Raw genomic sequence first — 23,895 nt, 5'->3', positions numbered from 1 at the left:
TGAAAGTTGGTGGGCATTGCCATTCAAATAGTGTGTGTGTGCCATTTCATGTGATTGATTATACGGGGTTGGGCTTATCTGCCCCCCCCCCCCAATATTTTATTCAGGTTGGCACCCCTGCTTCAGAATGTGACAGGTCTCTGTCCTGTAGAGCTTACAATCTATAATTATTCATGGGGAAACAGAGAAAATGGAGTCAGGTGTAAGCAATGGAGGCATATACAATTGTTTCAGTTTATATGTTCTTAGTTACAGGCTGAGGCTAGAATCCTGTACGCAGTTGTTTGGGAATAAGTCCCATTGAACCTAGGACTTACTGATGATGATGGGCATGTTTAAGATTATGAGATCCCACAGTGGGTTATGGAAACCACAGGGTTGAGCCAAAGACACCAGGGAAATGTAAGTTTTGAGAAAAGATTAGAAGAAAGAGAGGTGATATCACAACAGGTGTTTTAGAAAGCACTTCCAAGCATAAGGGGCGGCAAAGGAGAAAGGGCAGAGTTTTCTAAGGGAGCAGGAGAACTTTCCACAAATTTACTTGGGAATTGTTTTTAATGGGATACTGGTGAATTTTTCAAGGCATGACATCTCAATAGTATACACTTCTTTTACATAGTTTAGATTTTGGGGTGGGATGGGGGATGAAATTAGAAATTGTTTTAACATATTGATTTTTAGCATGTCTGAAAAGATGTGCCCAAGAATATATTTGCTTCCCAAAAAGTTGGAAGGGAGGAGTTAATTCCAACTTTAATTTTAGATTTGGCTACTAGTAGATTTAGCCATTCGTGTTGTCCGATATGAGTTGTGTTGTATTTGTTCATCAGGCTACTAATTTTAATTTTAAATGTACTTAATTTAAAAAGTTGCTGGGGGTGTGAACTTTATGTGAAAAAATTTCCCACCCTTCATCTTGTGTAAGAAACCAGCCTTCGCTTCACCCTTAATAGCTAGAAGTGACATTTCTTTCTTTACTTTTTCTTTTTTGATAATAATTTGTGTTAGTTTTCAATTACCAATCCAATAGAAGTGACATTTCAGGATAGTACTTATTTTTGAAGTAGATGGTTTTTCCTTCCCATCTCATAAAGACATCTTAAACGTGGGTGTGGCTCATTTTATGGTCAGATGGGCGGGGTACAAATATATTATTATTATTATTATTATTATTATTATTATTATTATTATTATTAACAACAACAATAATACAGTGGTACCTCAGGTTACAGATGCTTCAGGTTACAGACGCTTCAAGTTACAGACTCCGCTAACCCAGAAATAGTACCTTGGGTTAAGAACTTTGCTTCAGGATGAGAACAGAAATCGTGCTCCGGAGACGTGGCAGCAGCGGGAGGCCCCATTAGCTAAAGTGGTGCTTCAGGTTAAGAACAGTTTCAGGTTAAGAACGGACCTCTGGAACGAATTAAGTTCTTAACTCAGGTACCACTGTAATAGTAGTAGTAGTAATAATAATAATAATAATAATAATAATAATAATAATTTTTTTGCTCTACGCTTCATCTTGACGGTAAAGGTATAAACGAAATTCAGGTGCCGAGATCAACAAATCCATCTTTAGCTGGCCTCATTGAAGAGCATAATTATTTGGCAATGCCAAATGATTTGCATTGGGCCACAAATCACCTGGGTTGGGCAGTGATTCTCAAGTTTTTGATTTTTTCTCACCTAGGGTTGAGCTGCAAGAAATGGCCCCAGGCAAGTTCTCTAGCGCCAGTGGGATTTAGTTGTTCTTGTTCTGCTGTGCTGTGCAATGCTAGGAGGATCAGTGTTTTATCACAGCAACTGCTTTGAGAGGCAGCTGAGAGAAAATCTAGCTTGCTTTGTTTGGCTTCCCAAAGAATAAAATTCCAAAGCTAAGTGGTGATGCTACCAAAAGCAACTTGTACTACTGTTCCCTAGCAAATACTTATTTCAAATATGGCCGGTGTTTAAATCATTTGATACAGTTCAGGGATGAATCCAGACTTTATCCCAAGAGTAGATCCATTGAAATCAATGACACTAAAGATATATTTTAGTGGGTGTGCTCTAAGCTTAACTAAGTTTGGATCCAACTCTCTCTCTGGTATAATCTATACTTTAAATTGTATTATAAAAGCACTATATTACTAAGCAATATAAGAACAGGGGATTTTTATTTTTATAAATAAAGCAGGAGGTCCTTACCAGAAATTTCATTCAAGTGAAAAAAGTGTGAATGTTTTAATTGATAACAGATTAACAATGATTTATTAATAAGCAGAAGGTTATTGTTTTTGTTTGTTATTATGGTTTATCATTTTGCGTTTTTATATTGTAAACCACTCTATGATCTTAGGATGAAGGGCTGTATAGAAACCAACTAATTGAATAAGATACAGTGGTACCTCGGAAGTCGAATGGAATCCGTTCCGGAAGTCCCTTCGACTTCCAAAACCAAGGCGTGTAAGCCGCGTCGGACGTTCAGGTTTCAAAGAACGTTCACAAACCAGAACACTCACTTTTGCAGCGTTTGGGAGCCAAAACGTTTGATTTGTAAGGCGTTCAGTCACCAAGGTATGGCTGTACCAGAGCTCAGCAGTCTTACATTACTTTGTTCTAGAGATCAACAAAACTTGAACAAAAAAATTGATTTTGGAAACATTTGTAACTTCTTTGGGATATGCCCAAACTATTTACTTCCTCTCCCAGGTTGAAATATAAAAGTCTCCATCGTTACCAAAGATTATATCCAAACACAAGGGCCAAATCTTGATTCCATTTATCGCTGGTGGTGAAGCAGATGTGTCACTTTTACTCAATGTTTTTATGATCTTGGGCACAGGGAGACTTGTAGGAACCATCATGAAATCTAGCATGCCTTTTGAAATGATATATTCAGTGCTGCTCTTGAACATGCAGTCTTATTTATCCCATGGAGCAAAGCTATTAAATGTAGGCCCAAACAGTTTGCTTGATTTGGAAATGTCTATTTTCTGTTTCTGTATTGGCTTGTCAAATGGCGATAAAACAATGTCTCTAAGTTCTTAAGGAGAAAACAACAACAGCAACTGAATATCGTGGGACTTTACTTCCAAGTAAAAATGTTTAGGATTGTTCCGCCTGCTTCTTTTCCTTTTCAATTAGGAGCGAAACAACGCTACTTGATAACATGCTTCAATTTTTCTCCAATCATATTTTTTTATAGGAAGAATTCTGAATCGTTTCTCCAAAGATATCGGCCACCTGGATGACTTGCTTCCATTAACGTTCCTGGACTTTGTGCAGGTAAATTAGTAGAGATCCTTGTAGAATTTGACAAGAGCACTTAGGTTTCGGGAATATAAAGTTATGATGATTTGCATGTCAATATTTTGTCAGTATTTCAGGTAGGTTAATGAAAGGACTTGTTTAAGAAGGGTGTAGTCAAAAATTGGGGGGGTGGGGGGGAATGAGTAATAAGTAGCAGGCAGGAGTGGCTGCCCGCACCTTGCCATTATGTCAAGGTTTCAGTACGTAGTAGCTACATGCTTGCTAAATTGCACCTAGTTTGCCTTGCAGCCATTTGGCAAGCCTGCCGCAGTGTTATGAAATATGTCCACAGTAAAGAAACAATCAGCTCACATGAAAAGATATCACTGATTAACCTAATTATGCATGTACTTCCTGAAAGAAGCCAGTGTTTACCGTACTGTTTTGGGATTAAGACAGGTGTGGCTATTTACAAAGAAGAGATTAGCAATAATAGGGCTGGAAACAATAGCTGTAATGAGAACAAAAGGAAGAAGTGGTTATAAATACCAAAAAGAACAAAAAAGTTGTCTAAGCACAAAAGATGTTAATGTCAGGGAACTGGTGACGGATTAATTTGTGGCAGTTCGCTGGCTTTTCAGTGGCTTGTCGAACAGTACCTTTTTCTGGGAGCTATGAAGGAAGCATGACATGCGAGTCAACCTTCATACATTGTTCGATTGGCTCATTTTCCATGCTCCTATTTCTGGGAAGGCGTTCTCTTTCTCCCCCTTCCACACATAGGTGCTGGCATGTATGCAATGGGACGCTGGTTGATGCATATGGATGTATACAGACACACCATCTTTTATTTATATATATATAATTGTTATTAAATTTTCTGTTTTACAATTTAAAATACTCATTTTAGCATCCTTAAAATATCAGTGACTTCCCTTCGCTTTCCGTGGTTCATTTTGCATATCATAAATCCCTGCATATTTTACAAAAAACTAAGCCATTCAGTATTCCATTATTACATCCATCAAAACTTACCTACACTGTAGAATTTATCTTAATGCTGCCGACATTTTTAGGTGTACACAATTTTCCTCCCATATATTCAATAAATGTTTTCCAGCCTTTTCTAAATGTATGTTCTTCTTGTTCTCTTATTCTGTATGCTAAATCTGCAAGCTGCGCATATTCCGTCAGTTTAAGTTGCCATTCTTCTTTAGTTGGGACCTCGCTCATTTTCCGTTTTTGGACTAACAAAACATGGGCCGCAGTAGTAGCATACATAAATAAGCTTTTTTGACACCTGGGAATTTCAGCCTGAATTATCCCCAACTGAAAGGACTCTGGGTTGGGGTTTTTTTTGGAAAAATACTTTTAAACATTTTTTTTCAATTCATTATGGATTATTTCCCAATACTCTTTAACCCTTTTACAAGTCCACATGTAAAAGGACACACCATCTTTTCTAAGTGGGGAAAATTGCATTAATTTGGCATTAATTTGAGCACCTCCTTTAAGGACGGATGTGCTGCCCTTATTTAAAAAAATAAATAAATGTGCAGGTTGGCTTGCATATAAGTTAGTAAAATACCCAGGGTTGCAGTGAAGTGGTGGTTTTTCCTTAGCAGAAAGCATTTGGTGCACCTATATTTCTGCCAATCTGCCATAGGCACCTAAGCTGCTCTGATAGGTTATAGTGGTCTCCACCCAGAACAGAATGCGATTCAAGAGGGGTGGCAAAAATCAGGTGTCCTGACTTGCCCCAAGTAGAAGCTCTTTCTGCAAGTTAAAGCCGCCGTAGGATACAACCCAACCCATGATAAAACAATAGTGGACTCCAAAGACAACAGAAAAAAACATCATAAAATAGCACACCCAAACTGATTGCTAAAACATTTAGAACAATGAAAAGGTGTTTGCCTGGCACCAAGAAGACAATTGGATGCCAAGCGGGCCTTCCTAGGGAGAGCATTCCACAAGTTTTGGGCTGGGTTGTCATCAATATGCTGATGACGCCCAGCTTTATCTGTTGATGGACGGCCGCCCTCACTCGGCCCTGAACACACTGACCAGATGCTTGGAAGCTGTGGCTGCGTGGGAGCCGGTTGAAGTTAAATCCTTCGAAGACAGAGGTCCTCTGGCTGGGTCGGGATGACATGGGGTTGGGGGGGGGCCAACTCTCATCTCTTGTGGGGGCTCAGTTAGTGCCAGCGCCTTCTGTCAAGCGTTTGGGTGTAACCTTTGACTCCTCCCTTTCTATGGAGACACAGGTTGCAGCAACAGCAAAGGTGGCATTTTCCCATCTTCACCGCATTAAGCAGTTGATCCCTTACCTTTCTCGCCCTGATTGGCCACAGTGATCCATGCGATGGTCACCTCCAGGCTTGATTATTGTAACTTGCTCTACACGGGGCTGCCCTTGAAGCTGACCCAGAAACTCCAGCGGGTGCAGAATGCTGCGGCGAGGCTCCTTACGGGGTCCTTGCCACGGGATCACATTTATCCAGTGCTTTACCAACTGCACTGGCTCCCGGTGGAGTACAGGGTCAGGTTTAAGGTGCTGGTTTTGACCTTTAAAGCCCTATGCGGCCTAGGACCCTTGTACCTACAGGACCATCTTTCCTGGTATGCCCCGCAGAGTACCCCTTGATTCCTCCCATGCCCCACCGATAACAGGTTTGTCTTATCTTCCCACCACCCACACCAGCCCCTTCTGGGGAGGAGGTGAATGAAAGTGAGACAGTCTCTGTGCATTCAGAGGGGAAAGTGGGGTTGGGCAATTCTTGGAGATGCCACTCTCAGCCCCTCGATTAAGGAGTGAGAAACGCAGGCGACACCCCATTAGGAGGCGCTAACACCAGAAAGAACTCCCCTTCCATATTTAGGGGGAAACAGAGGAATAGACAAGGTTGATCCAACTTTTCTAAATTGATTTTATCTGAATGTATTTCAGTTAATTGACTGTGATTTTGTTAGCCGCTCTGAGCCCGGCTTTGGCTGGAGAGGGCAGGATATAAATAAAATATTATTATTATTATTATTATTATTATTATTATTATTATTATTATTATTTCTTAACGCTAGAGCTACCAGGGTCACCAGCAGGGCTGGAGACATTGGCTGGCATAGTTGGGCAGCTGCGGATAACCTTCCTGCTGCCCAGTGTGCCTTCTTGCTACATCATCACAATATACCACCAGCTAAATATCGCGCTATATTGATATATCACGATGTCTGAAATAAGGTTGGAGCTATGTAGAGGCATTGGCTGGCTTCACAGTTTTCCCCACATTGTGGTTTTTGCGGAGCATGCACACAAACACACACACACCCCCCGTGATTCACGATATATTGCTAGGTGAGAAATTAAAAAACCGATGTCATGATATGGATTTCAAACTGGTTATATTGATATATTGCCCAGCCCTACTGCTGGCCCACTATGGCCCTGGCCAACCTGTCTGGGCCCGGTGTGTTGGAAGTCAAAAAGAGTGTGCAGCTATACACACTCTCTTTAGCTTCTGAGTGTTGGAGAGCCCTAGCTGCACATGAGGAGAATGAGAGGAAGCAGCAGCTACCACTGGTGAGCTGTGTGCTGGGAGAGTTAATAATAATAATAATAATAATAATAATAATAATTCATACCCAACTTATACCCCATTTATACCCTGGTTTCCCCAGCCACTCTGGGTGGTTCCCAACAGAATATTAAAAACACGATAAAACATCAAACATTAAAGACTTCCTTAAATAGGACTGCCTTCAGATGTCTTCTAAAAGTCAGGTAGTTGTTTATTTCCCTGACATCTGATGGGAGGGCGTTCCACATGGTGGGTGCCACTACTGAGAAGGCCCTCTGCCTGGTTTCCTGTAACTTCACCTTTCACAGTGAGGGAACCACCAGAAGGCCCTCGGAGCTGGACCTCAGTGTCCGTGCTGGACGATGGGGGTGGAGACGCTCCTTCAGGTATACTGGGCAGAAACCATTTAGGGCTTTCAAGGTCAGCACCAACACTTTGAATTGTGCTCGGAAACGTACTGGGAGCCAATGTAGGTCTTCCAGGACTGGTGTTATGTGGTCTTGGTGGCCACTCCCAGTCACCAGTCTAGCTGCCACATTCTGGATTAGTTGTAGTTTCCAGGTCACCTTCAAAGGTAGCCCCACGTAGAGTGCATTGCAGTAGTCCAGAACATGCACCACTGTGGCGAGACAGTGAGTTGGCCCAGATTGCTGCTATTGCGGGTGCTTGGTGTGCTTCTTGCTATCGCTAAACTGAGCGTCCAACCCTGGGCAGCGTAAGTGGAAGACAGAAGACAGTGACTGTGTTGCACACACTCTGCCTTGGACCTTGTATCCTGAGGAGCTGCTTTCTTGAGGAGCTGTTTGTTTTGGCTTTCTTTCTGTGGTGCCACCTGACAAGTCACTTTCCGAGGAAAGGAAAGGCAGTTGAACTCTGTATCGTTATTGAACCTGCTTCCCCAGTTCAAACACAAACGGATAAGAAAGATTAACATTGCCTATGAATTCTTGCCCTTAAATAAGTCCTGCGGAGTTCAGCGTGGCATATTCCCAAGAAATAGCGCATAGGATTTCAGCTTCTCTGCAAGCATTTCCAGCTGAACTTACCTCTGAGTACATCGATTTGCCTAGAGCAATAATAAAAGCTACCCCTGTAAATGTAAATAAGTCCAGTATGGTTCTCCTCTTTTAAAAGTTGTGAATCTGAATGCCAAAATGTCACAGAGGGAGCATGTGGAATGATGGTAATCTGATTCACCTCACTCTATCTTGAAGCTGGGTTTGGTACAGAACTGGCTTGATTACCCTGATGGACGACCTGTATTTTCCATTTCCCCTAAAGTTAAAAAAAGGCATAGGAGTCTGTTGGGACGCATCCTTTTATTTTCTTCTAAGATAATCTTGTCTCTAATAGAGAAGAAGAATAAAAAGCTCCGCAAGTTTCCTGGTGGTTTTTGTCCTGCTTGTCAAGGGGCTCTGCAGCCCAAGAGATTTTAGAAAAGTAGTCATCTTTTTTTAATCTGCTTTATAAGCTCGCTTTCTTTTTGAATGCCCCCTGTATACATTAAGCCTTTAAACATACAGGCATATTGAGGCATACGAGAAAATCTGTGCTGAGCAGAAAACTTTATTCCAGTTTCACAGTGCTGCATAGCAAGGTGCCCTTTGTCTGTAGTGCAAATAGTATCTTTGGACATGTGAATGCTTGTTGGGCATGGTTGGCTGTTTCATTTTTGTATCTGACAAAACATCTCATGCAAGATTTACAGCCTGGTAAGTTGTTACAACAGCTCTGAAAACAGGTGTGTGTAGCAAAGAAGCACACAATACAAACCACTTGGGGTTGGGTTTTTTTTGGCTAAGACCAATGGCTTTCTACAATGGGAATGTAGAATACCTTCCTCTTGACACAACAGCTTTTCACAATGCCTTACTTTTAACATCCAAGACAATGTTCAGCCCAGACACTGAGGTCTAGCTCTGATGGCCTTCTGGCGGTTCCCTCACTGCAAGAAGTAAGGTTACAGGGAACCAGGCAGAGGGCCTTCTTGGTAGTGGCACTCTCTCTGTGGAATGCCCTCCAATTACAAGATAAAAAACTTTGAGAAGGCATCAGACGGCAGCCCTGTATCGAGAATTTTTTAACGTTAGACGTTTTATTGTGTTTTTATATGTGCTGGAAGCTGCCCAGAGTGTCTGGGGCAATCCAGCCATACAGGGTATAAATAATAAAATTATTATCATAACACGCAAAATGCTATAATTTTGTCTTCAGGCCAATGGACTTTTCCTACAACAAGCAGGTTGCTTTGTACTTGATTTAATATTACTATTACTATTATTAGAATTTATATACTGCCCTATACCCGTGGGTCTCCGGGTGGTTCACAGAATATAATCAAGATATAAAACTACAAAATACATAATAAAAATAAAAACAACAATCCAATAACCCCCCCCCCCCCATATATATATTTTTAAAGGGCATAGGATGTAAATCAGATCAACCAAAGTCCTGGTTAAAAAGGAACATTTTTGCCTGGCGCCTAAAGGTATATAATGAAGGCGCCAGGCAAACTTCTATGGGGAGAGCATTCCACAGATGGGGAGCCATTGCAGAGAAGGCCCGTTCTCGTTTTGCCACCCTCCAGAACTCTTGAGGAGGAGGCACATGAAGAAGGGCCTCAGATGATGATCTCAGGGTCCGGGTAGGTCCATATGGAAAGAGGCGGTCCTTGAGGTATTGCAGTCCTGAGCCGTTTAAGCCTTTATAGGTCGAAACCAACACTTTGAATTGAGCCCGGAAACTAATTTGCAGCCAGTGCAGTCGGAACGGGATCGGTGTAATATGCTCAAACCGTCTTGCTCCGGTGAACAACCTGGCCGCTGAATTCTCCACCAACTGAAGTTTCCAAACCATTTCCAGAGGCAGCCCTATGTATAACGCATTGCGGTAATCTAACCTTGAGGTTACCAGTGCATTGACAACAGTAGTTAGGCTATCCCTGTCTAGATACTGTAGGGGCATAGCTGGGCCACCAGCTGATGGAAGGCACTCTGGGCTACTGAGGCCACCTGAGCCTCGAGCAACAGCAAAGGATCCAGGAGTACCCCCAAGCTGTGAACCTGCTCCTTCAGGGGAAGTGTAACCCCATCAAGACTTGAAGCACTAATCCAAATTTCATCTCTTTACTCCCTCTTTTGGTTGTGCTTCAGAGAGGAGGAGCAGGCCATTCCTGCCCTTAATAATCATTTAGGTCACATCTACACCAAGTGTAATGCATTTGCCCTTTACCAATATTTCTACCGATTTTGGCCAGGGCACAGGCTTCAGACAGCCTGCCAATCACTGTCACCTTTGTTTCAGGCTCCCGTTCCCTTCTGTGCCTGAAGAGGGCTCCAAGTGGACACAGCATGCATGGTTTGCTAATCTGAGGTCAAGAAGTTCTCCATTTGAGGTCCCTGAGCCCTTGGCAGCAAGGGGAAAGTTGCATACTGCCATGCAAATGGCTCATTCAGGCTTGTTTTAATCTTGCCCTTCATATCCACTCCTCACATATTTTCAAATGCACGAGAGCTGACGCAGCCAGTCTTCCATTTGTTTATCACTCCTCCCCATATTTCACCCGATTGCTGGCAGTGCTGATTTTTAGTTGATGTATTTTCAGTCGAATTGCGAAGGGTTGCTGGTTTATTTATGTCTAGAGAAGCCCAGCTTTGTCCGAAGGATAACTCTTATTGAATATGATAAAGATCTTTTGTCACTTGTTTTGTTTGCAGGTGTCTTTTTATAAGACATCCTCTAATCCCTTCAGGAAGAAATATTTTCTCCTTCTTAAAGAAGAGAGAGAGAAGAGAAGAGAAAGAAATCAGTATTAACTAAGTATAAAAGCTTTGAGCCTCTACCATTGTTGTTGATTCTTTGAGGGACATTTCCCAACAGTCATTGTTCAAATGGTTGTCAGGAGGAATCAAGTGAAACTCAATAAACAATGCCGTAACTGGTTCCTCTCACTTTGTGTGCAGAAGCTTTTCTTGAGAGGATTTGCATTGAAGAAGTGGTCCATTTTCGAGTTATCATAGGGTCATTTAGAAGCATTCCAGCCTTTTCTCTTTTTTGCTTTACTAGCAGTTGCATATTTCAGTTCTGCACAAATAAGCTTGACCTATCTAGGCCTTGGAAGACTTCGAGGCGAGCACTGGAGGAAGAAAAACAAACCTGAAAATACCTCAGGGATGCTTTTGCTCTTTCCAGAGTTAGGGTATAGATTTTAAGAGAAAAATGTAAAGCTTCCTGCTCGCATTGTTGTGCTGTATGCATGTATAATAATTGATTTGATTAGACTGGATCACTTTCCTGGAATGCAGTCCCCAAACATAACTACTTGGAAGTAAGCCCCATTGAGTTCACTGAGGCTTACTCTTGGTTAGTCGGTACAACATTGCACAAATTATTGTATTCCGTGAGACTTCTAATTGGGCTTCTCTAGAGATTTTTCATAAAGTACTTAATTCCAAAATGCTAATATATAGGATTTGTGTCTGTTTTTAAGGATTGTGTGTTTTATATTCGCAAAGACCCTTACTTCAGAACGTCTAGATGTGACCTGCAATTTTGTGTATGTTTTCTTGGAAGGAAATCCCACTATTTTCAGTAAGCATGTTTAGACTTCCAGCCTTAAACTTGAAGAGAACTGTGTAGAGGGACCCTAGCTAGCCACTTTGAAAAATATTGGCTGTTGAATTATGCCAAATATTTTAACTCAAGTTCTTCACATTTCCTTTAGTTTTGCCTTGCTAACTCTCTCTCTCTCTAGGTATTATATATTGATTTTTAAAGAATAATTTTATAGGTTTTTTATTGTAACAAACAAATTATCCAATCAATAAAACTGCAGGTTATTTTGTCACTCAGCTTCTGGACCAGAGGAATTTAGAAAGTTGAAAATATTTTGTCCATCAACTTTAATTTCTCTCCCCCCCCCCCCTTCTCCTCAATGTCGAGTTTGGGTTTTTTATTTTATTTTAAAGCCCACCTCAAGACTTTGCTTTGTTTCTGGAGAAACATTGTGTGCTCTCTGCAGCTGCCCTTGGAGAGAGAGAGAAAAAAAGGCCAGTGATTTATTGAAGCAAGCTGAATTGAAAAACCCCCTTTTCCCCCCTCCCCAAAATCAACAGCTTGACTGAGTTTAAATAACTGACTTTTCATATCCTTTCATCACACACAAAGACCTAATCCTGCGACTACTTGAGCCACCAATGTCGGCTGTGGACAAGACCACCACTGGAAATGTCACTCCCTTCTCACCACACACAAAAACACATTGACTGCAGCTTTATGAAGTGAAAATGCCAAAGAAAAGGAAAATGCGAACGAGGTGGCCACAGTCATTTTTCTCCCCCCAAAAAGGGGGGGGGGAGAGAAAAACTGCTGCATCTGGATATTAAGGACAAAAAGTGCCTAAGACGACGATAATAGCTTGGGTCACTAGCTTTCATAAGTGCAAATGAGTGGAACTGCCTCTGTTTGTTTCAACACCACTGACCCTTATATTTTATTGTGTGGAAATGTCAGGGAAAGTGTGTTGAAGGCATTCCGGCCTCTTTTAGCTTAACAATGCCTTCGTCATTTTGAGATTCCCAAGTGTTGCTCCACCCCAGCCGCCTGCCCTCTTTCATGGGCAAAGTAGACTTATACAATTTTTGATAATGATTACATTCACATTCCTCTCTTTTTAAATATAGTTTATAAGGTAAATGATGCTTGTGTGTGGATTTGCTTAATCCATAAGAACAGAAGCCCCCTATTGATTTATTGTAGACCGGCCTCTCATTGGCCTCTGCCTTTTTTTTTTTACTATGAAACGAGCAGGCAGGGAGAAGGAAAAATGCCATTCTTGTTATTTAAACAACTCCTTTTTGGAGTTCAGGGGATTTGGGGACAGAGCATGGACACCTCTCATAGCAGTTCTGTGAGATGAGCTGGAGTAGAAATGATCTTCAAATCTGACGTTGGGTGGGCTCGTATGAAGAAACTTATATAGCATAGCACACTACCAGTAGAAGTTCCCTTCCATCTTGTCTTGTCCCCATGGGATTGTGTGTGTAGATCTAACCCAGAGGACACCAACACAGCGCCCACAGGTACCAGTGTGCCTTCTGGTATCTCCTGTGGCACCATGAAAGGTCTCACCTCAGAAATCCACAATGCACAAGGGTCTCTTTGCTCTTCCTGCTCAGTTCCTGTTCTGCATCAGACACACACCCCTTAAAACATGCCCACATTTCATTGGATGCCAGGATTGGACACTAACCCTATCCTTTTCAAAAAAATGTGTGTGTGTTTGTGTACAAAATCTCTAGCATCGTTGCACAGTCTCCTGACAAGAAGATTGTGGGGGCAGGAAGAAAAGACCAAGCAAGGTCATTAACATTTCTAACACCTTCTCAGCTACTACAAATCTTTTAATTCTCCTGTCAGTCAGGGAGTGTAACAATCCTGTTCTAAATGGTGATAAGTACAAATCTTCCAGATTGCCTTAAACTATTGATATACTATAGATATGATTTATGTGCTTACAAACAAAGTACTTTTTTCTGTTTGGCAAAAAGAGACGGCAGATTTCACTTTTTGATTCAAAGGAGGGAGGGCGATCTTTAAGCATAATTTGAATTGCCGAGATGTGTTTACCGGTGTGGCGTCTTTACAGCATAAATATGCATAAATAAGCTAAACCAATCTGGGAACAAGACTTTATCTCTGGCAAACATTCCCCCCCCCCAAAGTCTTCTAAAATGTGCTCCTAGGTTTATGTGCACATTTTTTATCGGATTTTAGAACTCTTTTCACTTGCTTTTCATGAGATTTAAAAGTGATACACCGACTGATAGGCAAACCTTCCAGTAGATTTAAAGGAGTAGCATTGATAGCAGCAAATATTTGCCCCCCCCCCGTCAACCATGAAAATTATGGGTTGGGTAGCAGAAGATGAAGAGCACAAGTAAGAGGCTGCTATTGAACTCCTGTTCTGTTTATCCCCCTATCTGTTTGGCCGTTGTGAGAATAGGATGGTAGACTAGTAGACCTTTTGGTCTGGTCCAATAAAGCTCTTCTTAAGTTCTTAAGCACCTTCTTGAGAAGAGCAGAGGGATGCAGATAGTTTTTGTCTGACCTGACCTGTGTGTAAGAGTTGGAAGGGACCCCAAGGGACTCTGCTAAAGCATCCAGGACAGATGGCCATCCAACCTCTGCATAAAAGGAGTGTCTTCACTCCCATCGTTCAGCCCAGACACTGAGGCCCAGCTCAGAGGGCCTTCTGGCAGTTACCTCGCTGCGAGAAGTGAGGTTACAATGAACCAGGCACAGGGCCTTCTCGGTAGTGGCGCCCACCCTGTGGAACGTCCTCCCATCAGATGTTAAGGAGATAAACAACTATCTGACTTTTAGAAGACATCTGAAGGCAGTCCTGTTTAGGGACGTTTTTAATGTTTGATGTTTTATTGTGTTTCTAATATTCTTTTGGGAGCTGCCCAGAGTGGCTGGGGAAACTCAGCCAGATGGGCGGGGTATAAATATATTATTATTATTATTATTATTATTATTATTATTATTATTATTATTATTAAAAACCTCCAAGGAAGCAGAGTCCACCACCTCTTGTGGGAGTCTGTTCCACTGTCGAACAGCTCTTACTGTCAGAAAGTTCTTCCTGATTTTTAGTCAGAATCTCCTTTCTTGTAACTTGAAGCCATTGGTTCAAGTCCTACTCTGCAGAGGAGAAAACTTGCTCCATCTTCCATGTGAAATGAACTGCTTTTTTTTAAAAAAGCAGAATTGTTTTGGATTTTCCCTTGAAATTTCCGAATTTATTGTGCCTGAGCGGGACCTTCTAAATTAACCTTGAATTGCACTTCCAGTGCCTACTTGAATACTTTCAGTAGTGAAAAGGCTAGGGCGGGGGGGCAAGTTAGAGAAAGTAAAGGGAGCCCATTCCTCCTTTTATTTATTTTAATCATGGCCCATGGACCTTTCACTGCCGTGATGCAAGGTGTGCTCCCAAGGATGTTGTTGTATTTGCATAGGTTAAAGAGTTGTTGGGAAATCGGGCAATTAGGTGCCTTAGCTACACAAGGCTTGGTCGCCACCTATGCATAACTATGTCTGCCTTTTTGAGACTACTTCATTAAGAGTTCATTTGTATGCAATTTTGACTTTCCAAAATGCATGCACTACATTACGGTGATCCGCCCTGTCATAAATGTGATGATAATAATAAGGTGTCATGGGCTGATCTAAAGCACCTTTCGAAGATGGAGTCAGACATCTGTTAGTCATCTTAACAGTTTTCTCCTCCTGTTTTGCTTTGATCCCAGTGAGACTTTAGTTGTATGCACCTCATTCTGCATAGTATTGCTTCCCCTTTGACAGCTCTTTGTTTCTAAACATTGCAGCCTCTAATCGCTAGGAGTCCAGCAACTTCAGTGGGGAATTGGAAATTTTAAAGGCCTAAAATATTCCACAGTGTTGTAACGTTTGGAAATTTTGTCTGGCTCAATTTTGTTGCCCAATGGGAGCACGTATGTTTTTGGAAGGCCTCATAAGTTTCTTAGGATTTCTTTTGTTTGTTTGTTTGTTTTAAAAAAACAGGAGTACAGTATTTTTTATATTATAATAAAGACTTTGGGGTTGAGAAAATAACTGGGCTCCTTTTGTGATTTGGTTGTTGCAGACTTTGCTTCAGATATGTGGCGTGGTGGCAGTGGCAATTGGAGTGATTCCCTGGATTCTCGTCCCTTTGATTCCACTCTTCATTCTTTTTATCTTTCTTCGACGGTATTTCTTGGATACATCGAGAGACATTAAACGTTTGGAATCTACAAGTATGTATTATTGATACGGCTTGTTTTTAAAAGATTTAGGCATCATTTAAATTTTTTTTTAAATGATATTTATTAGGAGTTTGAAAGTTACAGAAAGAGAAAAAGAACAAAGAACAATAGAAAATTAAACAAAACAAAACAATACCTTACAATACATTAAAAAAACAACAAAAAACAATACAACAAAACAACGAAAAAACAGAACAAAAACATTTAAAAACACATCCAGCCTTTCCATGTCTTTACCTTTCATATACTTGTTTCATCGACCTCCTCACACCTCCCTTTTTTGTATTCTAGTTCAATTAGCTATTTCGGCAAGTCCTTTCCATCTTTCTCAATTTTCGTTCTAAAATTTAACTTAAGACATTCTAACCTTAAATTTTCCACTTTGGTCCATTAACAATCTATTTTTACTTAATTCTTTATAACATTTCTGCTAAAGCCATATAACTTCGTTCCAGCATCCTTCTAACATTCATTAATTTTGCAATATTTCTGTAAATATACTTTAAATTTTTTCCAATCTTCTTTCACCGACTCTTCTCCCTGACCTCGGATTCTGCCAGTCATTTCCGCCAATTCCATGTAGTCCATCAGCTGATTTAGGCATCATTTAAGAGTGCAAGAGGCTTAAAAGTTTTGCCCATAACTCAAGGACAGTATTGGTTTCTCTCCCCTTCCTTTTTTGGGAAAACTGAGGAGTGCCTTGATGATGATTTTCAAATGCTTCTTGTTCACTTGTCTCTGTGTTGTTGCGACAGCTATTAAATAGGTCATGTAACATTCTGCTTCTAGGCCCAGAACAAACAACACCACCACTACTGGGTCTTCTAAGTATGGCTGGATTCACACGACCTCTTATTCCATTTTCATGATGTTTCCCTTACTGTTATATTTGAGCTTTCACGCAAGGTAAAAGCCACTTCCGGAACTGTAGTGGTACAGGTTTGGCACTCATTTTAATATTATTTTCGAAAAGATTTTTTTTCCTGGGAACAAAAAACATGGAAAGGAGTGCTAAGCTTGCACCATATTTCACTGAAGTTTCAGAAGTGGCTTTTATGTTGTGTGAAAGCTCAGATATAATGCGGCACTTAACAGTACCTGTATAAGGTAAAAAGCTAAAGGACCCCTTTACAGTTAAGTCCAGTCAAAGGCAACTATGGGGTTGCGGCGCTCATCTTGCTTTCAGCCAAGGAAGCCGGCGTTTGTCCACAGACAGCTTTCTGGATCATGTGGCCAGCATGACTAAACCTCTTCTGGCGCAACGGAACACCATGACGTAAGCCAGAGCTCATGGAAACGCCGTTTATCTTCCCACCCAGCGGTATCTATTTATCTACTTGCACTGATGTGCTTTTGAACTGTTAGGTTGGCAGAAGCTGGGACAGAGCAACAGGAGCTTACCCCATTGTGCGGATTTGAACCGCCAACCTTCTGATCGGCAAGCCCAAGAGGCTCAGTGGTTTAGACCACAGTGTGTATAAGGTACAGTGCAAGGTCAGGGGTGGCCATCAATGTCACCCCTAAATTTGATGACCCTTGCCATTGAAGCACATGTAAAGTTGGGGTGCCAAGATGGATGCACTTGGCACAAGCCCTGAAGTTGCCTTGAGCTTGGGTTCAGTTCTCCTCACTGGTCCATTGACATGGCTTCTTCATGCTCTGTGTTCTCATCTTCACTGCTAAAGATGCTCTTGGGATGTCCTCCTGATGCTACTTCTGCCTCTATCTTGTAAAGTAAGCGGGTACACCCAACTAATCAGCAGCCCACCTAGGTTTCTCTGACTGGAGGCTGTGTTACCCATGTACCAAACAGTATAACATTCTCACCGGTAAGATGTAACCCAAGTTTCACAATTATGTGACTTGGTATAAATTAAAGTAGTTAGTTCTTGAGAATTCTGAATCACAGAATACTTTGTCAGTGATAAGCATGGTTAACATAACCTTGGAGGAAAACCCTCTTTCTCTCTTTTTTTAATATAACTGAGTAATAAATACCATACATTTATTCAGATAGTACTCTTAGTTGAGAACGATGGTATCATTTAAACCCTCATCTTGCAGCTCGAAGCCCCGTGTTCTCTCATTTGTCGTCATCGCTCCAGGGACTTTGGACTATTCGTGCTTTTAAAGCAGAGCAAAGATTCCAAGAATTATTTGATGCACATCAAGATCTTCACACAGGTTTGAAAAAAATAAAATAAAATAAATATTTTGCAGTTTGGTGGAATTTAGTCACAAAGCTTCTGCTGAGCTGTACTACTCAAGATGCAGGAGAAGAGTAAGAATTTTATAGCTACCTAGCTATTAAATTCTTACTTTGAGACTGACAACCCTCTAGCACAAGCATGAGGGAACCTGTTTCTCTTCAGCTTTTGTTGGACTACAACTTCCATCATCCTTGACCAATAACATGCTGGCTAAGGCTGATGGGAGTTGGAGTCTATCAACTGCCCTTTATCCCTTTCCCACTCTGATGCTTGAAAATCATTGCAAGGATCCTGTTCCAGATTGGCTGAAGCCCTTAACAGGAGCACTTCTCTTAGGGGTTTGGGATATACTGCAACATTGTGTTGCAGGTAAGGAGGGATTTCTGGATTTCTGGCCCCTGACTCTTCTGAATGTGTTCATTCGTAAGTCTGTTCCATCCCATTTCCGTGTTACTCTACAAGTACCATCTGCACAAAAATGAACATTTTAATATGCATTAAAATACAGTGGTACCTCAGGTTACAAATGCTTCGGGTTACAAACACTTCAGGTTACAGACTCCGCTAACCCAGAAGTAGTACCTTGGGTTAAGAACTTTACTTCAGGATGAGAACAGAAATCGCTCGGCAGCAGCGGGAGGCCCCATTAACTAAAGTGGTACCTCAGGTTAAGAACAGTTTCAGCTTAAGAACAGACCTCCAGAACGAATTAAGTTCTTAACCAGAGGTACCACCGTATGTCATTTTTAAAAGTACTTATCTAAAAATATGCACTCTAGAATGCATTTTGATACTTTTTTTAAAAAATCAAGAACTGCACTGCAGAAATTGGAGATGTGTGGAATTCACATTGGTCTGAGAGGAGTGGATCAGGTCAGCTTGTGTCAAAATTCTCGCACTTGCAGATCATCCTTTATTACTTCAAGGAAAGTTGCTATTCAGAATTTTATAATTTGCCTGGACAACCAAATTGGAATATTCTGTCTGGTAACAAACAGAGAAATGGTATTGTACTGTATACTGGTAGACTCATAACACAAAAGACTTCCTGGCTAAAGATGCCCCATTGGTCTTAGTGTGGTCCTGAAGTTCCCCAGGCTTAACTGTTCTTCAGAGTATGACTTGGCCTTTGACATAAACATCCCCCCTCCTTTTTTATTTTCTTCTTTCTTTTTTAGAGGCTTGGTTCTTATTTTTGACGACCTCTCGGTGGTTTGCCGTACGCCTGGACGCCATCTGTGCCATCTTTGTGGTTGTGGTTGCCTTCGCTTCTTTGCTCCTTGCTCATAGTGAGTATATTTGCTGGAGTAGCAGCTACTCTTCCACAACTTGATTTGCGTTATCATTTTCCTCTAATTGTGCTAAAGCCAACAGCTAAGTGAATTATTCTCTGCCCGAAAGTCAGACATCTGTAATGGGACATCTGTGTTCAAAAGTGTTATGGCTTTGTGGTATTACAAGTGAAGACCCCACCAACATGTCTCATGTCATGATAGATTTTAAGTTTCTTTCTTATTTAATAAGATTTTTATTAAATTTTCTGCTTTACAATCTCAGATAAACATTTTACATACTTAGAATATCAATGACTTTGCTTCTTTTCCCCCCCATGGTTCATTTTGCATATTTTATATCCCTGCATATTTTACAAAAACTATACCAATCGGTTTTCCATTATTACATCCATCAAAAATTATTTACACTGTTGAATTTACCTGAATGCTGCTAGCGTTTTCAGTTGTACACAATTATTTTCCATAAACGTTTTCTGATCTTCTTTAAATGCATGTTCTTCTTGTTCTCTTATTCTGTATGTTAAGTCTGCAAGTTGTGCATATTAAATTAAAAAGTTTGTATAAAAGTTTTGAAACTTTCCTTCTTTTTTCCTCGGTATAGCTCTAGATGCGGGGCAGGTTGGTTTAGCTTTGTCCTACTCAATCACGCTCATGGGAACATTTCAGTGGGGAGTTCGGCAAAGCGCTGAGGTCGAGAACCTGGTAATGTCCATTAGTTCCAATTGGAAGCTTTTAAAATACTTTTTGTGTTGCTTGGGCATTGCAGTTAAATGCCACTGCTTTCCAAAGCACGATGTTATATACACTATAATACATGCTTTTTGAGTTTTGCATAGTAACACAATAATTGCTTGTTTAGTAACATAATAATTGCTTGAAGGTATGCAAGCTGGAAAAAATAATGTTAAAATTATTCCTGTAGTTGCTGATATTGATAAAGCAGGCTTATAGTTTGAATTTCTAGTTTATAAATTGCAGTAATATAATGCAAAATGGTTAGGCTGCTAAAGAGAGTGACTTATGGCTGTCTAGAATATAAGCCATCATGATGTAGAGTGGGAATCAGAAAACTGAGCCCTTGGCATCTTTGGGGAGGAAAGATGGGATATATATTTAATAAACGAACAAACAAACAGACAAATTCAGACCAAGGAGAAATAGGTTAAGGTTGAAGTTTAGGTGCTGATACATCATAATGTGTCAGGTTTTTGGAATTTACCTGCCCTGGTTAGATATCTGTAAAATGGTACTGAAGAACAGTCCACTTCTCTGAGGCCTGAGGATTTGATAGATGTTAAAAGATAATTCTCACCTTAGGGGATCACAGCATCATTGTTTCATCCATTTAAGGAATTTGGAAACAGTTGTCAAGAGAAGTGGCAAAAGTCTTTTGGAAACCATATAAACCATCATTTTCTGCCCTTAGTGGTAGAAACACTGGCACTGACTGGTACAATTATGGAGGAAGGAGTGGGTGGTGGAAACCAAAGCATTCAGGTTGCGAGAGAAGTTGTGGATTTGAGAATCCAATCCTGGTGACTAGAAAATTAATTCCTTGAATCAGCTTCTGTAATTGCAGACAGGGTTGTTGACGTGCATCTGGATTTGTTGCTTTGTTCCAGATGATATCAGTAGAAAGAGTCCTGGAATATACAGAACTTGACAAGGAAGCACCTTGGGAGACAAACAAGCACCCGCCACCGGACTGGCCAAGCGAAGGTGTTGTTGTGTTTGAAAATGTGAACTTTGCTTACACCATAGATGGTCCTTTGGTACTGAGACATTTGTCTGCTGTAGTGAAGTCAAAAGAAAAGGTACATTTTTTTGGTTTTTAGTCACCCAGGTAAAATGGATCTTGAGAGTCATGTAATCCGGGCATTGTGAACCTGTGACCCTACAAATGTTGGGATCCAGCTTCTTTCCCTACACACTGTGGGCCATATGGGTGGAACTTATGGGGAAAGCTTCCTAGATAGACATTCATCCCCCCCAAGAAATGGGTCCCTTCTAAGTGAAAGTTTCACTCAATGTGATACTTTCTTCCCCAAGACTCTAATTCTCTCCTTATGAGAGTGGCTAATTTTACCAGTTGACAACAGACTTTGTGCATCACTGCTGCTCTGGAAGGCCCTTGATTTTCAGGGGACTTTGGGGTCTGCACCCATCTATGGGACTACTTGTTGCTTAGTCGTGTCTGACCCTTCGTGACCCCATGGACTAGAGCACGCCAGGCACTCCTGTCTTCCACTGCCTCCCGCAGTTTGGTCAAACTCATGTTGGTAGCTTCGAGAACACTGTCCAACCATCTCATCCTCTGTTGTCCCCTTCTCCTTGTGCCCTCCATCTTTCCCAACATCAGGGTCTTTTCCAGGGAGTCTTCTCTTCTCATGAGGTGGCCAAAGTATTGGAGTCTCAGCTTCAGGATCTGTCCTTCCAGTGAGCACTCAGGGCTGATTTCCTTCAGAATGGATAGGTTTGATCTTCTTGCAGTCCATGGGACTCTCAAGAGTCTCCTCCAGCACCATAATTCAAAAGCATCAATTCTTTGGCGATCAGCCTTCTTCATGGTCCAGCTCTCACTTCCATACATCACTACTGGGAAAACCATAGCTTTAACTATACGGACCTTTGTTGGAAGGGTGATGTCTCTGCTTTTTAAGATGCTGTCTAGGTTTGTCATTGCTTTTCTCCCAAGGCGTCTTTTAATTTTGCGGCTGCTGTCACCATCTGCAGTGATCATGGAGCCCAAGAAAGTAAAGGAAATCCCGAAAAGACCCTGTGCATCAGTAGAAAAAGCCTCATCTTTTACTGCATACAAATTAAGAGTATTGTAAGCCGAAGGCAGATTTACCAGTTTTCTCTTGTGCTATTATATAAGGGTTTTTTTTGGGGGGGGGGCACATGCCAGACTAGAGGACTATCACTTATGCATCTCTTTTTGCTGGGGACAGACAAGGAGCAGTGGGTTTTAAGTTCAGGAAAGTAGAGCAATAGAGACTTAAGAGCAGTTCAGTAATTGAATAGGGAGCTTATGGATTCCCATTCATTGGAAATAATTCAAAAACAGCTTGGATAAACATCTCATAGTGGGGATTTTTAGGGGTAAGATAACCCTTTTTCCCGGATTGTGGATTATATTAGATGCCCCATTGGGCACCTCTGGTGACCACATATTCCTGCATATCTAAAATGCTTTCTCATCCCCCTAACTCCCAATTGATTTCTGAAAAAGAATGATTTTCCTTACGAAAAAATTTCCAGCTTGTCTTTTATTTGCAGAGAGATGACTTCATGGGAAGAAGCTGGGTGGGAGTTGAAGCTCTTGAGGTTTTTATGCAGTGCGTCTGTTTATCTCTTTCATACTCCTACTTGCCTTTGGGCCCAGCTCACTTGCCGGGGTAATAAGCCATTCTAATAGCGGATAAGAAGATTTGCATTTCACGGGAAGAAACAAACAAAATAAAGGATGAGAAATAAGAGAGAGAATTTGTTGCTTAGGCAGTGGCTCAGTGCTGCCCGCATTTCTTGGTCTGCTTGGTTTTCTTTTACGTTTTCATTGCTAAAAGAAGAGGGTTATTGTTTCTTTGCCATCATAAAGAAGAGATGCAGTCAATTATTATCATTATCATTATGCTTGCTATTATTTTTATTATTAATAGGGCATAGCAGTAATATTATCAGGAGTTGCCACACTGAGAGCCAGTGTGGTGTAGTGGTTAAGAGCAGTGGACTCGTAATCTGGTGAACCGGGTTCGATTCCCCACTGCTCCACATGCAGCTGCTGGGTGACCTTGGGCTAGTCACACTTCTCTGAAGTCTCTCAGACCCACTCACCTCACAGAGTGTTTGTTGTGGGGGAGGAAGGGAAAGGAGATTGTTAGCCGCTTTGAGACTCCTTAGGGTAGTGATAAAGCGGGATATCAAATCCAAACTCTTTCTTTCTTTTTTTTAAGGCCCAAGGGTGCATTCAGATTTTTGAGCAAGTGTTTTTTCACACCATCTCTCTCCAACATTCGGCTCCAGTAGAATCAATCCTAGACTTGGAAAGCACATAATGCTAGAAGAGTAAGTGAGACAGAGTTAGCCACCCTCACCAACTCATGCCCAAGGAGGCAGTGGGGCATGGGCAGGCCTGCAGAGGCATTGCTGGCACCAAGAAACAGATCTCAAGGGCATCATTGCAATAGTGGCACCCTTTGCAAACTATAGATTGTTTTCCTTTCTCACTTGTATCTTCTCCAAAGACTTTCCTACAGACTGCCTTATCATGATGGGGAACTGGGAGAGATTCTTGTTGTGAAGCTCATCTCCTATTCTTTTCCCTCCCTAATCTGACTTTGGGAGTGATCCAATGCACAAGACGCTGGTGTAAAGCAAGCCGGTGTAAGAGACCTAAATCCCCAGTTGCCGTTAGCAGCTCACTTTACACCATACGACAAAGCATTTCCCCCCGACATTGCTCAGTGCACTCTTTTTCACTGGATGCCAGCCTGAAAGAGGAATTGTTGACAATGAGCATAGCAGCTGCATTTTTATTTTAAGTACCAATGTTTATAAAATGCTTTCATGCTGCTAATGCACTTCTGCACATCAGTGACATCAGAGGAAACACTTGAACTCTTTTGTTCTAATACCGAACTCTGCACAGTTTTGTTTCCTTGCTCTTCCCTTTTAAAAATTATTATCATTCAGCTTTCTTATCCTCATCTTCGCTTCTGAAGGAAGTCACGCTCTTTCGGAAGTCATAGCA

At 41.3% G+C, this 23,895-nt stretch overlaps 1 protein-coding gene across 2 annotated transcripts in view; it reads left to right on the top strand.

Annotated features, from left to right (window-relative positions):
• The window catches only part of ABCC4 (ATP binding cassette subfamily C member 4 (PEL blood group)), a 134,235-nt gene that overhangs the window by 93,346 nt on the left and 16,994 nt on the right, over positions 1-23,895 (top strand). For both annotated transcript variants that reach the window (XM_081002949.1, XM_081002948.1), the window contains exons 20-25: positions 3,191-3,270; positions 15,481-15,631; positions 17,705-17,824; positions 19,029-19,139; positions 19,747-19,847; positions 20,768-20,959. In XM_081002949.1, coding sequence (XP_080859075.1) covers positions 3,191-3,270; positions 15,481-15,631; positions 17,705-17,824; positions 19,029-19,139; positions 19,747-19,847; positions 20,768-20,959 — 755 coding nt within the window. The remainder of the gene's footprint in view (positions 1-3,190; positions 3,271-15,480; positions 15,632-17,704; positions 17,825-19,028; positions 19,140-19,746; positions 19,848-20,767; positions 20,960-23,895) is intronic.

The sequence above is a fragment of the Podarcis pityusensis genome (genome assembly GCF_964106645.2).
Source record: "Podarcis pityusensis genome assembly, chromosome: 4".
NCBI classification, from domain to species: domain Eukaryota; kingdom Metazoa; phylum Chordata; class Lepidosauria; order Squamata; family Lacertidae; genus Podarcis; species Podarcis pityusensis.
Note: the sequence above shows the minus strand (reverse complement) of the source record. Positions and strands in the feature narration are given on the sequence as shown.